Here is a 15,926-nt window from a genome sequence, read left to right as displayed (position 1 = left end):
GGGCCCTGAGCTCCCATGGAGCCATTGAGGGCACTGAGCTCCCATTGAGGGCACTGAGCTCCCATTGAGGGCACTGAGCTCCCACGGAGCCATTGAGGGCACTGAGCTCCCACGGAGCCATTGAGGGCACTGAGCTCCCATTGAGGGCACTGAGCTCCCATTGAGGGCACTGAGCTCCCATGGAGCCATTGAGGGCACTGAGCTCCCATTGAGGGCCCTGAGCTCCCATGGAGCCATTGAGGGCACTGAGCTCCCATTGAGGGCCCTGAGCTCCCATGGAGCCATTGAGGGCACTGAGCTCCCACGGAGCCATTGAGGGCACTGAGCTCCCATTGAGGGCACTGAGCTCCCACGGAGCCATTGAGGGCACTGAGCTCCCATGGAGCCATTGAGGGCCCTGAGCTCCCATGGAGCCATTGAGGGCCCTGAGCTCCCATGGAGCCATTGAGGGCACTGAGCTCCCATTGAGGGCACTGAGCTCCCACGGAGCCATTGAGGGCACTGAGCTCCCATTGAGGGCACTGAGCTCCCACGGAGCCATTGAGGGCACTGAGCTCCCATTGAGGGCACTGAGCTCCCACTGAGGGCCCTGAGCTCCCATGGAGCCATTGAGGGCACTGAGCTCCCATTGAGGGCACTGAGCTCCCATTGAGGGCACTGAGCTCCCATGGAGCCATTGAGGGCACTGAGCTCCCACGGAGCCATTGAGGGCCCTGAGCTCCCATGGAGCCATTGAGGGCACTGAGCTCCCATGGAGCCATTGAGGGCACTGAGCTCCCATGGAGCCATTGAGGGCACTGAGCTCCCACGGAGCCATTGAGGGCACTGAGCTCCCATGGAGCCATTGAGGGCACTGAGCTCCCATTGAGGGCACTGAGCTCCCATTGAGGGCCCTGAGCTCCCATGGAGCCATTGAGGGCACTGAGCTCCCATGGAGCCATTGAGGGCACTGAGCTCCCATTGAGGGCCCTGAGCTCCCATTGAGGGCCCTGAGCTCCCACGGAGCCATTGAGGGCCCTGAGCTCCCATTGAGGGCCCTGAGCTCCCACGGAGCCATTGAGGGCACTGAGCTCCCATTGAGGGCACTGAGCTCCCATGGAGCCATTGAGGGCACTGAGCTCCCATTGAGGGCCCTGAGCTCCCATTGAGGGCACTGAGCTCCCATTGAGGGCCCTGAGCTCCCACGGAGCCATTGAGGGCCCTGAGCTCCCATTGAGGGCCCTGAGCTCCCATTGAGGGCCCTGAGCTCCCATTGAGGGCCCTGAGCTCCCACGGAGCCATTGAGGGCCCTGAGCTCCCATTGAGGGCCCTGAGCTCCCACGGAGCCATTGAGGGCCCTGAGCTCCCATTGAGGGCCCTGAGCTCCCATTGAGGGCACTGAGCTCCCACGGAGCCATTGAGGGCCCTGAGCTCCCATTGAGGGCCCTGAGCTCCCATTGAGGGCACTGAGCTCCCATTGAGGGCCCTGAGCTCCCATGGAGCCATTGAGGGCCCTGAGCTCCCATTGAGGGCCCTGAGCTCCCATTGAGGGCCCTGAGCTCCCACGGAGCCATTGAGGGCACTGAGCTCCCATTGAGGGCCCTGAGCTCCCATTGAGGGCACTGAGCTCCCATTGAGGGCCCTGAGCTCCCATTGAGGGCCCTGAGCTCCCATTGAGTGCCCTGAGCTCCCATTGAGGGCCCTGAGCTCCCATTGAGGGCACTGAGCTCCCATTGAGGGCCCTGAGCTCCCATTGAGGGCCCTGAGCTCCCACGGAGCCATTGAGGGCCCTGAGCTCCCATTGAGGGCCCTGAGCTCCCATTGAGGGCCCTGAGCTCCCATTGAGGGCACTGAGCTCCCATTGAGGGCCCTGAGCTCCCACGGAGCCATTGAGGGCCCTGATCTCCCATTGAGGGCACTGAGCTCCCACGGAGCCATTGAGGGCCCTGAGCTCCCATTGAGGGCACTGAGCTCCCATGGAGCCATTGAGGGCACTGAGCTCCCATTGAGGGCCCTGAGCTCCCATGGAGCCATTGAGGGCACTGAGCTCCCATTGAGGGCACTGAGCTCCCACGGAGCCATTGAGGGCCCTGAGCTCCCATTGAGGGCACTGAGCTCCCACGGAGCCATTGATGGCACTGAGCTCCCATTGAGGGCCCTGAGCTCCCATGGAGCCATTGATGGCACTGAGCTCCCATTGAGGGCCCTGAGCTCCCATTGAGGGCACTGAGCTCCCATTGAGGGCCCTGAGCTCCCATGGAGCCATTGAGGGCCCTGAGCTCCCATTGAGGGCCCTGAGCTCCCACGGAGCCATTGATGGCACTGAGCTCCCATTGAGGGCCCTGAGCTCCCATGGAGCCATTGAGGGCACTGAGCTCCCATTGAGGGCCCTGAGCTCCCATGGAGCCATTGAGGGCCCTGAGCTCCCACGGAGCCATTGAGGGCACTGAGCTCCCATTGAGGGCCCTGAGCTCCCATGGAGCCATTGAGGGCCCTGAGCTCCCATTGAGGGCCCTGAGCTCCCACGGAGCCATTGAGGGCCCTGAGCTCCCATTGAGGGCCCTGAGCTCCCATTGAGGGCACTGAGCTCCCATTGAGGGCCCTGAGCTCCCATGGAGCCATTGAGGGCACTGAGCTCCCATTGAGGGCCCTGAGCTCCCATTGAGGGCACTGAGCTCCCACGGAGCCATTGAGGGCACTGAGCTCCCATTGAGGGCCCTGAGCTCCCACGGAGCCATTGAGGGCGCTGAGCTCCCATTGAGGGCCCTGAGCTCCCATTGAGGGCCCTGAGCTCCCATTGAGGGCCCTGAGCTCCCATGGAGCCATTGAGGGCCCTGAGCTCCCATTGAGGGCCCTGAGCTCCCATTGAGGGCCCTGAGCTCCCATGGAGCCATTGAGGGCCGGAGCTGTTCTGCCCCCCCCGCAGGTGACGGTGCTCTTCGCGGGCCAGAACATCGCCAAGAGCCCCTTCGAGGTGCAGGTCGGGCGCGCCGCCGGCGACGCCGCGAGGGTCACGGCGCAGGGGCCCGGCCTCGAGCCCACCGGGAACGTGGTGAACAGGAGCACCCACTTCGACGTCTGCACCGCCGGTGGGCGCCGGGGCTGGAATGGGGGGGGGGGGGGATCGAAGGGCGGGTTTGGGGGGGTCCAAAGGGGTTTAGGGGGCTCCGAAGGAGGTTTGGGGGGGTCCAAAGGGGTTTGGGGGGGCTCTAAGCGGGAGTTTGGGAGGTTTTGGGGGGTCTAAAGGGATTTGAGGGCTCTGAAGGGGGGTTGGGGGGGCTCTAAGAGGGGGGTGTGAGGGGGTTGGGGGGGTCTGAAACGGTCGGGGGGGGTTTGGGGGCTCTCAAAGGGGATCTGGGGGGACTCTGAAGGGGGGTTTGGGAGCTCTAAGGGGGGTTTGGGGGGGTCTGAAATGGGGGTCTGGGTGGTTTGGGGGCTCTAAAAGGGGTTTTGGGGGGCTCTAAGGGGGAGTTTGGGAGGGTCTAAAGGGGTTTGGGGGCCCTGAATGGTTTTGGGGGGCTCTCAGTGGGGTTTGGGGGCTCTAAAAGGGGTTTTGGGGGGGGTTTTGGGGGCTCTAAAAGGGGTTTTGGGGGCTCTAAAAGGGGTTTTGGGGGGCTCTAAGGGGGAGTTTGGGAGGGTCTAAAGGGGTTTGGGGGCCCTGCATGGTTTTGGGGGGCTCTCAGTGGGGTTTGGGGGCTCTAAAAGGGGTTTTGGGGGGGTTTTGGGGGCTCTAAAAGGGGTTTTGGGGGGGTTTTGGGGGCTCTAAAAGGGGTTTTGGGGGGGGTTTTGGGGGCTCTAAAAGGGGTTTTGGGGGCTCTAAAGGGGAGTTTGGGAGGGTCTAAAGGGGTTTGGGGGCCCTGAAGGGTTTTGAGCCCTTGGGGGTATTTAAGGGGGCTCCAAGGGGGTTTCTGTCGGGGTTTGGGGGGGCTGCGGTGACCCCGCGGTGCCGCCGCGCAGGCGCGGGGCCGGGCGAGCTCGAGGTCTCCATCGTGGAGCCCAGCGGCCGCCGGGGGGCGCTGGAGGCGCTGCTGGAGCCGCGCGGGGACGGCGCCTTCCGCTGCTCGTACCGGCCCGCGGCCGAGGGGCCGCACGGCGTGCACGTGACCTTCGGGGGCGCGCCCATCCCCAGGAGCCCCTTCAGCGTCAACGTGGGCCCGGGTGAGAGCCCCATAGCGGGGTCTGCCCCATAGCGGGGTCTGCCCCATAGCGGGGATCTCTGTGCTCCTGCCCCATAGCGGGGGTCTCTGTGCTCCTGCCCCATAGCGGGGTCTCTGTGCTCCTGCCCCATAGCGGGGGGTCTCTGTGCTCCTGCCCCATAGCGGGGGGTCTCTGTGCTCCTGCCCCATAGTGGGGTTCTCTGTGCTCCTGCCCCATAGCGGGGGGTCTCTGTGCTCCTGCCCCATAGCGGGGTTCTCTGTGCTCCTGCCCCATACCGGGGTTCTCTGTGCTCCTGCCCCATAGCGGGGTTCTCTGTGCTCCTGCCCCATAGCGGGGGGTCTCTGTGCTCCTGCCCCATAGCGGGGTTCTCTGTGCTCCTGCCCCATACCGGGGTTCTCTGTGCTCCTGCCCCATAGCGGGGTTCTCTGTGCTCCTGCCCCATAGTGGGGTTCTCTGTGCTCCTGCCCCATAGCTGGGGGTCTCTGTGCTCCTGCCCCATAGCGGGGGTCTCTGTGCTCCTGCCCCATAGCGGGGGTCTCTGTGCTCCTGCCCCATAGCGGGGTTCTCTGTGCTCCTGCCCCATAGCGGGGTCTCTCTGCTCCTGCCCCATAGTGGGGTTCTCTGTGCTCCTGCCCCATAGCGGGGTCTCTGTGCTCCTGCCCCATAGCGGGGTCTCTGTGCTCCTGCCCCCCCCAGGCCCTGGGGGGGGGTCTCTGCTGTCGCTGTGGGGGGGCCCCCCCTGACTCTGCTCTGTCTCTGTCCTGCTCCTTCTATGGGGAAGTTCCAGACCCACGCGGGGACGCAGCCACGGTACGGGGCGGGGGGGGCCCTTTCCCTCCCCCTCCTTCGGGTGCTGCACCCCCCATAGCCCCCTATGGGGTCCTTATGGGCTCACCCCCCCCTTTCCCATGTACCCCAATGTGCATTGGGGTCCCCCTCTCCCCCCAGTGCCCCCCCTTCCCTTTGCCCTGGGGCTGGGTTTGGGGTCCATGGGGCCGGGTTTGGGGTCCATGGGGCCGGGTTTGGGATCCCTGGGGCCGGGTTTGGGATCCCTGGGGCCGGGTTTGGGGTCCATGGGGCTGGGTTTGGGGTCCATGGGGCCGGGTTTGGGATCCATGGGGCCGGGTTTGGGATCCATGGGGCTGGGTTTGGGGTCCCTGGGGCCGGGTTTGGGATCCCTGGGGCCGGGTTTGGGATCCATGGGGCCGGGTTTGGGGTCCATGGGGCCGGGTTTGGGATCCATGGGGCCGGGTTTGGGATCCATGGGGCCGGGTTTGGGGTCCATGGGGCCGGGTTTGGGGTCCCTGGGGCCGGGTTTGGGATCCATGGGGCTGGGTTTGGGGTCCCTGGGGCCGGGTTTGGGGTCCCTGGGGCCGGGTTTGGGATCCCTGGGGCCGGGTTTGGGGTCCCTGGGGCCGGGTTTGGGGTCCATGGGGCCGGGTTTGGGGTCCATGGGGCCGGGTTTGGGATCCCTGGGGCCAGGTTTGGGGTCCATGGGGCCGGGTTTGGGGTCCCTGGGGCCGGGTTTGGGATCCCTGGGGCCGGGTTTGGGGTCCCTGGGGCCGGGTTTGGGATCCCTGGGGCCGAGTTTGGGGTCCATGGGGCCGGGTTTGGGATCCATGGGGCCGGGTTTGGGGTCCCTGGGGCCGGGTTTGGGGTCCCTGGGGCCGGGTTTGGGGTCCCTGGGGCCGGGTTTGGGATCCCTGGGGCCGAGTTTGGGGTCCATGGGGCCGGGTTTGGGGTCCATGGGGCCGGGTTTGGGGTCCCTGGGGCCGGGTTTGGGGTCCCTGGGGCCGGGTTTGGGGTCCATGGGGCTGGGTTTGGGGTCCCTGGGGCCGGGTTTGGGATCCCTGGGGCCGGGTTTGGGGTCCCTGGGGCCGGGTTTGGGATCCCTGGGGCCGGGTTTGGGGTCCATGGGGCTGGGTTTGGGGTCCATGGGGCCGGGTTTGAGATCCATGGGGCCGGGTTTGGGATCCATGGGGCTGGGTTTGGGGTCCCTGGGGCCGGGTTTGGGATCCATGGGGCCGGGTTTGGGGTCCCTGGGGCCGGGTTTGGGGTCCATGGGGCCGGGTTTGGGGTCCCTGGGGCCAGGTTTGGGGTCCCTGGGGCCGGGTTTGGGGTCCATGGGGCCGGGTTTGGGGTCCATGGGGCCGGGTTTGGGATCCCTGGGGCCGGGTTTGGGATCCATGGGGCCGGGTTTGGGGTCCATGGGGCCGGGTTTGGGATCCATGGGGCCGGGTTTGGGGTCCCGGGGGTGCCTTTGGGGGTGCCCCATGGCCTGACCCCCCCCATGCCCCCCAGCCTGCACCCCCTCCCTGTGCCGCGCCGTGGGGCGGGGGCTGCAGCCCAAGGGGCTGCGCGTGAAGGAGGTGGCGGAGTTCAAGGTCTACACCAAGGGCGCCGGCAATGGGGAGCTCAAGGTCACCGTCAAGGGGCCCAGTGAGTGCGGGGGGACCCCCCCTTCTTGGGGGGTGCTGGGGGGGGGGGTTGGGGGTGCTATGGGGCTCTATAGGGGGATTGGGGGTTCTATGGGCAATGTAATGGGTGCTGTGGGGCTCTATAGGGGCATTGGGGGTGCTATGGGGGGGATTGGGGGTGCTATGGGGCTCTATAGGGGGATTGGGGGTGCTATGGGCAATGCAATGGGTGCCATGGGGGATTTGAGGGTGCTATGGGGCTCTATAGGGGGATTGGGGGTGCTATGGGCGATGCAATGGGAGCCATGGGGGGGTTTGGGGGTGCTATGGGGGGGATTGGGGGTGCTATGGGCGATGCAATGGGTGCCATGGGGGGGTTTGGGGGTGCTATGGGGCTCTATAGGGGCTCGGGGTGCATTGGGCCATGCAGTGGGTGCTGTGGGGCTCTATAGGGGGATTGGGGGTGCTATGGGCAATGCAATGGGTGCCATGGGGGGGTTTGGGGGTGCTATGGGGCTCTATAGGGGGATTGGGGGTGCTATGGGCAATGCAATGGGTGCCATGGGGGGGTTTGAGGGTGCTATGGGGCTCTATAGGGGGATTGGGGGTGCTATGGGCAATGTAATGGGTGCCATGGGGGGTTTGGGGGTGCTATGGGGCTCTATAGGGGGATTGGGGGTGCTATGGGCGATGCAATGGGTGCCATGGGGGATTTGAGGGTGCTATGGGGCTCTATAGGGGGATTGGGGGTGCTATGGGCGATGCAATGGGTGCCATGGGGGGGTTTGGGGGTGCTATGGGGCTCTATAGGGGGATTGGGGGTGCTATGGGCAATGCAATGGGTGTCATGGGGGGGTTTGAGGGTGCTATGGGGCTCTATAGGGGGATTGGGGGTGCTATGGGCAATGTAATGGGTGCCATGGGGGGGTTTGGGGGTGCTATGGGGCTCTATAGGGGGATTGGGGGTGCTATGGGCGATGCAATGGGTGCCATGGGGGGGTTGGGGGTGCTATGGGGCTCTATAGGGGGATTGGGGGTTCTATGGGCAATGTAATGGGTGCTGTGGGGCTCTATAGGGGCTCTGGGTGCATTGGGCCATGCAGTGGGTGCTGTGGGGCTCTATAGGGGCTCTGGGTGCATTGGGCCATGCAGTGGGTGCTATGGGGCTCTATAGGGGCTCTGGGTGCATTGGGCCATGCAGTGGGTGCTGTGGGGCTCTATAGGGGCTCGGGGTGCATTGGGCCATGCAGTGGGTGCTGTGGGGCTCTATAGGGGCTCGGGGTGCATTGGGCCATGCAGTGGGTGCTGTGGGGCTCTATAGGGGCTCGGGGTGCATTGGGCCATGCAGTGGGTGCTATGGGGCTCTATAGGGGCTCTGGGTGCATTGGGCCATGCAGTGGGTGCTGTGGGGCTCTATAGGGGCTCGGGGTGCATTGGGCCATGCAGTGGGTGCTGTGGGGCTCTATAGGGGCTCTGGGTGCATTGGGCCATGCAGTGGGTGCTGTGGGGCTCTACAGGGGCTCTGGGTGCATTGGGCCATGCAGTGGGTGCTGTGGGGCTCTATAGGGGCTCGGGGTGCATTGGGCCATGCAGTGGGTGCTGTGGGGCTCTATAGGGGCTCGGGGTGCATTGGGCCATGCAGTGGGTGCTGTGGGGCTCTATAGGGGCTCTGGGTGCATTGGGCCATGCAGTGGGTGCTGTGGGGCTCTATAGGGGCTCTGGGTGCATTGGGCCATGCAGTGGGTGCTATGGGGCTCTACAGGGGCTCTGGGTGCATTGGGCCATGCAGTGGGTGCTGTGGGGCTCTATAGGGGCTCGGGGTGCATTGGGCCGTGCAGTGGGTGCTATGGGGCTCTATAGGGGCTCTGGGTGCATTGGGCCATGCAGTGGGTGCTGTGGGGCTCTATAGGGGCTCTGGGTGCATTGGGCCGTGCAGTGGGTGCTGTGGGGCTCTACAGGGGCTCTGGGTGCATTGGGCCATGCAGTGGGTGCTATGGGGCTCTATAGGGGCTCGGGGTGCATTGGGCCGTGCAGTGGGTGCTGTGGGGCTCTATAGGGGCTCTGGGTGCATTGGGCCGTGCAGTGGGTGCTATGGGGCTCTATAGGGGCTCTGGGTGCATTGGGCCGTGCAGTGGGTGCTGTGGGGCTCTATAGGGGCTCTGGGTGCATTGGGCCGTGCAGTGGGTGCTGTGGGGCTCTATAGGGGCTCTGGGTGCATTGGGCCATGCAGTGGGTGCTGTGGGGCTCTATAGGGGCTCGGGGTGCATTGGGCCATGCAGTGGGTGCTGTGGGGCTCTATAGGGGCTCTGGGTGCATTGGGCCATGCAGTGGGTGCTATGGGGCTCTATAGGGGCTCTGGGTGCATTGGGCCATGCAGTGGGTGCTGTGGGGCTCTATAGGGGCTCGGGGTGCATTGGGCCATGCAGTGGGTGCTGTGGGGCTCTATAGGGGCTCTGGGTGCATTGGGCCATGCAGTGGGTGCTGTGGGGCTCTATAGGGGCTCGGGGTGCATTGGGCCATGCAGTGGGTGCTGTGGGGCTCTATAGGGGCTCTGGGTGCATTGGGCCATGCAGTGGGTGCTGTGGGGCTCTACAGGGGCTCTGGGTGCTTTGGGCCATGCAGTGGGTGCTGTGGGGCTCTATAGGGGCTCTGGGTGCATTGGGCCATGCAGTGGGTGCTGTGGGGCTCTATAGGGGCTCTGGGTGCATTGGGCCGTGCAGTGGGTGCTGTGGGGCTCTATAGGGGCTCTGGGTGCATTGGGCCGTGCAGTGGGTGCTGTGGGGCTCTATAGGGGCTCTGGGTGCATTGGGCCATGCAGTGGGTGCTGTGGGGCTCTATAGGGGCTCGGGGTGCATTGGGCCATGCAGTGGGTGCTGTGGGGCTCTATAGGGGCTCTGGGTGCATTGGGCCGTGCAGTGGGTGCTGTGGGGCTCTATAGGGGCTCTGGGTGCATTGGGCCATGCAGTGGGTGCTGTGGGGCTCTATAGGGGCTCTGGGTGCATTGGGCCATGCAGTGGGTGCTGTGGGGCTCTATAGGGGCTCGGGGTGCATTGGGCCATGCAGTGGGTGCTGTGGGGCTCTATAGGGGCTCGGGGTGCATTGGGCCATGCAGTGGGTGCTATGGGGCTCTATAGGGGCTCGGGGTGCCTTGGGCCATGCAGTGGGTGCCAGGGGCGCCCATAGGGCCCTGTGGGGGCTCTGGGTGCCGCTGACCCCCCCCGCAGAGGGCCCTGTGCCCGTCAAGCAGAGGGAGCTCGGGGACGGGGTCTTCGCCTGTGACTACGTCCCCGCCGTGCCCGGCCCCCACTCGGTGTCCGTGCTGTGGGGGGGGCAGCCGGTGCCGCGCAGGTGAGGCCGGGGGCAAGGGGGGTACGGGGTGGGCACGTGTGTGAGAGTGCATGGACAGACATGTGTGTGTGTGTGTGTGTGCATGGACAGACGTGTGTGTGTGTGTGTGTGTGTGCATGGACATACATGTGTGTGTGTGTGCATGGACATACATGTGTGTGTGTGTGTGCATGGACATACATGTGTGTGTGTGTGTGCATGGACATACATGTGTGTGTGTGTGTGCATGGACATACATGTGTGTGTGTGCATGGACATACATGTGTGTGTGTGTGTGCATGGACATACATGTGTGTGTGCATGGACATACATGTGTGTGTGTGTGTGCATGGACATACATGTGTGTGTGTGCATGGACATACATGTGTGTGTGTGTGCATGGACATACATGTGTGTGTGTGTGTGTGTGTGCATGGACATACATGTGTGTGTGTGTGCATGGACATACATGTGTGTGTGTGTGTGTGTGCATGGACATACATGTCTATGTATGTACACGTCTCCACACACATGTATGTGTATGTATGTACACGTCTCCACACACATGTATGTGTATGTATGTACACGTCTGCACACACATGTATGTGTATGTTCATGTATGCACACATGTGTGTCTGTGTATGTACACGCATGCACACACGTGTGTCTATGTCTGTGTATGTACACACATGCACACACATGTATGTGTGTATGAACATGCATGCACACACATGTCTGTCTACGTGTATGTACACGCATGCACACACATGTATGTGTATGTATGTACACGCATGCACACACGTGTGTCTATGTGTATGTACACGCGTGCACACACGTGTCTGTCTATGTCTGTGTATGTACACGCTTGCACACACGTGTCTGTCTATGTCTGTGTATGTACACGCGTGCACACACGTGTCTGTCTATGTCTGTGTATGTACACGCGTGCACACACGTGTCTGTCTATGTCTGTGTATGTACACGCGTGCACACACGTGTCTGTCTATGTCTGTGTATGTACACACATGCACACACGTGTGTCTGTGTATGTACACGCATGCACACACGTGTGTCTGTGTATGTACACGCATGCACACACGTGTGTCTGTGTATGTACACGCATGCACACACGTGTGTCTGTGTATGTACACGCATGCACACACGTGTGTCTGTGCATGTACACGCGTGCACACACGTGTCTGTCTATGTCTGTGTATGTACACACATGCACACACGTGTGTCTGTGTATGTACACGCATGCACACACGTGTGTCTGTGTATGTACACGCGTGCACACACGTGTGTCTGTGTATGTACACGCGTGCACACACGTGTCTGTCTATGTCTGTGTATGTACACACATGCACACACGTGTGTCTGTGTATGTACACGCGTGCACACACGTGTCTGTCTATGTCTGTGTATGTACACACATGCACACACGTGTGTCTGTGTATGTACACGCGTGCACACACGTGTCTGTCTATGTCTGTGTATGGACACGCGTGCACACACGTGTGTCTGTGTATGGACACGCGTGCACACACGTGTGTCTGTGTATGTACACGCGTGCACACACGTGTCTGTCTATGTCTGTGTATGTACACGCGTGCACACACGTGTGTCTGTGTATGTACACGCGTGCACACACGTGTCTGTCTATGTGTATGTACACGCGTGCACACACGTGTCTGTCTATGTCTGTGTATGTACACGCGTGCACACACGTGTGTCTGTGTATGTACACGCGTGCACACACGTGTCTGTCTATGTGTATGTACACGCGTGCACACACGTGTCTGTCTATGTCTGTGTATGTACACGCGTGCACACACGTGTCTGTCTATGTCTGTGTATGTACACGCGTGCACACACGTGTGTGTCTGTGTCCCTGGGCGCTCACGCGTGCCCTGTCCCCGCAGCCCCTTCGAGGTGCAGGTGTCCCCCGAGGGGGGCAGCCCCCGGGTGCGCGCCTGGGGCCCGGGGCTGGAGGGCGGCGCCGTGGGGAGCGCGGCCGAGTTCGTGGTGGAGGCCATCGGGGACGACGTCGGCACCCTCGGTGAGGGGGGGCGCCGGGGCCCTGGCACGGTTCGGGGGGGGGGGCGGGGATTTTGGGGCTCCCCTGGGGGATGGGGGGGGACCGGGGGAGGGGAGGGGGCAGATTTGGGCTGGTTTCAGGTTGATTTTAGGTTGATTTTAAGGTGAATTCAGGCTGATTTTAGTGTGACTTTAGGCTGATTTCAGGCTGATTTGAGGTTGATTTTAGGTTGATTTTAGGCTGATTTCAGGCTGATTTTAGGTTGATTTTAGGCTGATTTCAGGCTGATTTGAGGTTGATTTTAGGTTGATTTCAGGCTGATTTTAGGTTGATTTTAGGTTGATTTTAGGTTGATTTTAGGCTGATTTCAGGCTGATTTTAGGTTGATTTTAGGTTGATTTTAGGTTGATTTTAGGTTGATTTCAGGCTGATTTTAGGTTGATTTTAGGTTGATTTTAGGTTGATTTTAGGCTGATTTCAGGCTGATTTTAGGTTGATTTTAGGGTGATTTTAGGCTGATTTCAGGTTGATTTCAGGCTGATTTTAGGCTGATTTTAGGTTGATTTTAGGTTGATTTTAGGCTGATTTCAGGCTGATTTTAGGCTGATTTCAGGTTGATTTCAGGTTGATTTCAGGCTGATTTTAGGCTGATTTCAGGTTGATTTTAGGTTGATTTTAGGCTGATTTTAGGCTGATTTCAGGCTGATTTTAGGCTGATTTTAGGCTGATTTTAGGCTGATTTCAGGTTGATTTTAGGTTGATTTCAGGCTGATTTCAGGTTGTTTTCAGGCTGATTTCAGGCTGATTTTAGGTTGATTTCAGGCTGATTTTAGGTTGATTTCAGGCTGATTTTAGGCTGATTTTAGGCTGATTTTAGGCTGATTTCAGGTTGATTTTAGGTTGATTTCAGGCTGATTTTAGGTTGATTTCAGGCTGATTTTAGGTTGATTTCAGGCTGATTTTAGGTTGATTTCAGGCTGATTTTAGGTTGATTTCAGGCTGATTTTAGGCTGATTTTAGTGTGACTTTAGGCTGATTTCAGGTTGATTTCAGGCTGATTTTAGGTTGATTTCAGGCTGATTTTAGGCCCATTTGGCCACATTTGCTCGGTCTCCTCACTGCTCCCCGCTCCCCCCCCCCGGGCTCCATCACCCCCATGGCCCCAGGGCTGCTTTCGGGGTGCCCCTGAGCCCCGTTCCCCCCCGTCCTCCGCAGGCTTCTCCGTGGAGGGCCCCTCGCAGGCCAAGATCGAGTGCGACGACCGCGGCGACGGCTCCTGCGACGTCCGGTACTGGCCGCAGGAGGCGGGCGCCTACGCCGTGCACGTGCTCTGCGACGGCGACGACATCGCCGGCAGCCCCTTCATGGCCGAGATCCGCCCCGCGCCCCGCGACTGCTGCCCCGAGAAGGTGCGCGGGGACCGCAGGGAGCCACAGGGACCCAGAGGGACCAGAGAGACCAGAGAGACCAGAGAGACCATAGAGACCTATAGAGAACATAGAGACCATAGAGACCATAGAGACCATAGAGACCATAGAGACCCATAGAGACCATAGAGACCATAGAGATCATAGAGACCATAGAGACCATAGAGACCATAGAGACCATAGAGACCATAGAGACCCATAGAGACCATAGAGACCAGAGAGACCATAGAGACCTATAGAGACCATAGAGACCATAGAGACCATAGAGACCATAGAGACCATAGAGACCCATAGAGACCATAGAGACCAGAGAGACCATAGAGACCTATAGAGACCATAGAGACCATAGAGACCATAGAGACCCATAGAGACCATAGAGACCATAGAGACCATAGAGACCTATAGAGACCATAGAGACCATAGAGACCCATAGAGACCATAGAGACCCATAGAGACCATAGAGACCATGGAGACCATGGAGACCATGGAGACCATAGAGACCCAGAGAGACCAGAGAGACCAGAGAGACCATAGAGACCATAGAGACCATAGAGACCCATAGAGACCATAGAGACCATAGAGACCATAGAGACCATGGAGACCATAGAGACCATAGAGACCATAGAGACCCATAGAGACCATAGAAACCATGGAGACCATAGAGACCATAGAGACCATAGAGACCCATAGAGACCATAGAGACCCATAGAGACCATAGAGACCATAGAGACCATAGAGACCCATAGAGACCCATAGAGACCATAGAGACCTATAGAGACCTGTAGAGACCATAGAGACCCATAGAGACCCATAGAGACCATAGAGACCCATAGAGACCATAGAGACCATAGAGACCATAGAGACCCGTAGAAACCCATAGAGACCCATAGAGACCCCCACATCCCACCTGCACCCCATAACCCCGGTGCCCCCCTGCAGGTCAAAGCCCATGGACCGGGGCTGGAGAAGACCGGGGTGGCCGTGAACAAAGCGGCCGAGTTCACCGTGGATGCCAAGAACGGGGGGAAGGGAGCCCTCAAAGTGCAGATGCAGGTGGGGGGGTTGGGGTGCTGGGGGGTATTTGGGGTGCTGGGGGGGGTATTTGGGTGCTGGGGGGTATTTGGGGTGCTGGGGGGGGTATTTGGGTGCTGGGGGGTATTTGGGTGCTGGGGGGGTATTTGGGTGCTGGGGGGTATTTGGGGTGCTTGGGGGGGTATTTGGGGTGCTTGGGGGGGTATTTGGGTGCTGGGGGGTATTTGGGGTGCTTGGGGGGGTATTTGGGTGCTGGGGGGTATTTGGGGTGCTTGGGGGGGTATTTGGGTTCTGGGGGGTATTTGGGGTGCTTGGGGGGGGTATTTGGGGTGCTGGGGGGGTGTTTGGGTGCTGGGGGGTATTTGGGTGCTGGGGGGTATTTGGGGTGCTTGGGGGGGTATTTGGGTGCTGGGGGGGTATTTGGGTGCTGGGGGGTATTTGGGGTGCTTGGGGGGGTATTTGGGGTGCTTGGGGGGGGTATTTGGGTTCTGGGGGGTATTTGGGGTGCTTGGGGGGGGTATTTGGATGGGGGGGGTATTTGGGGTGCTGAGGGGGGTATTTGGGGTGCTTGGGGGGGGTATTTGGGGTGCTTGGGGGGGTATTTGGGTGCTGACCCCCCCGTGCCCCCTTTAGGACGCGGAGGGGAACCCCGTGGACGTCTCGGTCAAGGACAACGGCAACGGCACCTTCAGCTGCTGCTACGTGCCCAAGCGGGCGCTCAAGCACACGGCGATGGTGTCCTGGGGGGGGGTCAGCATCCCCCAGAGCCCCTTCAGGGTAAGGGGCACCCCAGAGCCTAGAGGGGGGGCCTGGGGGGGGGGGGGGCTCAGCTCTGACACCCCCCCCCCCCCCCCTCCGGTCCCTGGCCATAGGTGGGGGTCGGGGCCGGGAGCCACCCGCACAAGGTCAAGGTCTATGGGCCCGGCGTGGCCAAGACGGGGCTGAAGGCGCACGAACCAACCTACTTCACTGTGGACTGCAGCGAGGCCGGGCAGGGTGAGCCGGGCGCTATGGGGCGCTATGGGGCGCGCTATGGGGAGCGCTATGGGGAGCGCTCTGGGGCTCTATAGGGCGCTACGGGGAGCGCTATGGGGAGCGCTCTGGGGCTCTATAGGGTGCTACGGGGAGCTATGGGGTTCTATGGGGCACGCTATGGGGGCTATGGGGCTCTATAGGGCACTATGGGGCACGCTCTGGGGAGCTATGGAGCTCTATAGGGCGCTACGGGGAGCGCTATGGGGAGCGCTCTGGGGCTCTATAGGGTGCTATGGGGAGCTATGGGGTTCTATGGGGCACGCTATGGGGGCTATGGGGCGTGCTATGGGGCGCGCTATGGGGAGCTATGGAGCTCTATAGGGCGCTATGGGGAGCACTCTGGGGCTCTATAGGGTGCTATGAGGAGCACTATGGGGAGCGCTTATGGGGAGCTATGGGGCTCTATAGGGCGCTATGGGGCGCACTATGGGGAGCCATGGGGCTCTATGGGGCGCGCTCTGGGGAGCTATAGGGCTCTATGAGGAGCTATGGGGCGCTATAGGGTGCTCTGGG

General features: G+C 61.1%; 1 protein-coding gene across 2 annotated transcripts in view; it reads left to right on the top strand.

The window, feature by feature from the left end:
- FLNA (filamin A) overlaps nt 1-15,926 on the top strand; it is a 57,408-nt gene that overhangs the window by 11,737 nt on the left and 29,745 nt on the right. For both annotated transcript variants that reach the window (XM_080635886.1, XM_080635887.1), the window contains exons 8-16: nt 2,906-3,068; nt 3,937-4,137; nt 6,439-6,576; nt 9,779-9,902; nt 11,804-11,940; nt 13,135-13,328; nt 14,286-14,399; nt 15,012-15,155; nt 15,251-15,374. In XM_080635886.1, the coding sequence (XP_080492012.1) occupies nt 2,906-3,068; nt 3,937-4,137; nt 6,439-6,576; nt 9,779-9,902; nt 11,804-11,940; nt 13,135-13,328; nt 14,286-14,399; nt 15,012-15,155; nt 15,251-15,374 (1,339 nt within the window). The remainder of the gene's footprint in view (nt 1-2,905; nt 3,069-3,936; nt 4,138-6,438; nt 6,577-9,778; nt 9,903-11,803; nt 11,941-13,134; nt 13,329-14,285; nt 14,400-15,011; nt 15,156-15,250; nt 15,375-15,926) is intronic.

The sequence above is a fragment of the Psittacula echo genome, assembly GCF_963264785.1.
Source record: "Psittacula echo genome assembly, chromosome: 28".
NCBI lineage: Eukaryota > Metazoa > Chordata > Aves > Psittaciformes > Psittacidae > Psittacula > Psittacula echo.
The sequence above is the reverse complement of the archived record's forward strand: the minus strand, read 5'-3'. Positions and strand labels throughout refer to the sequence as shown.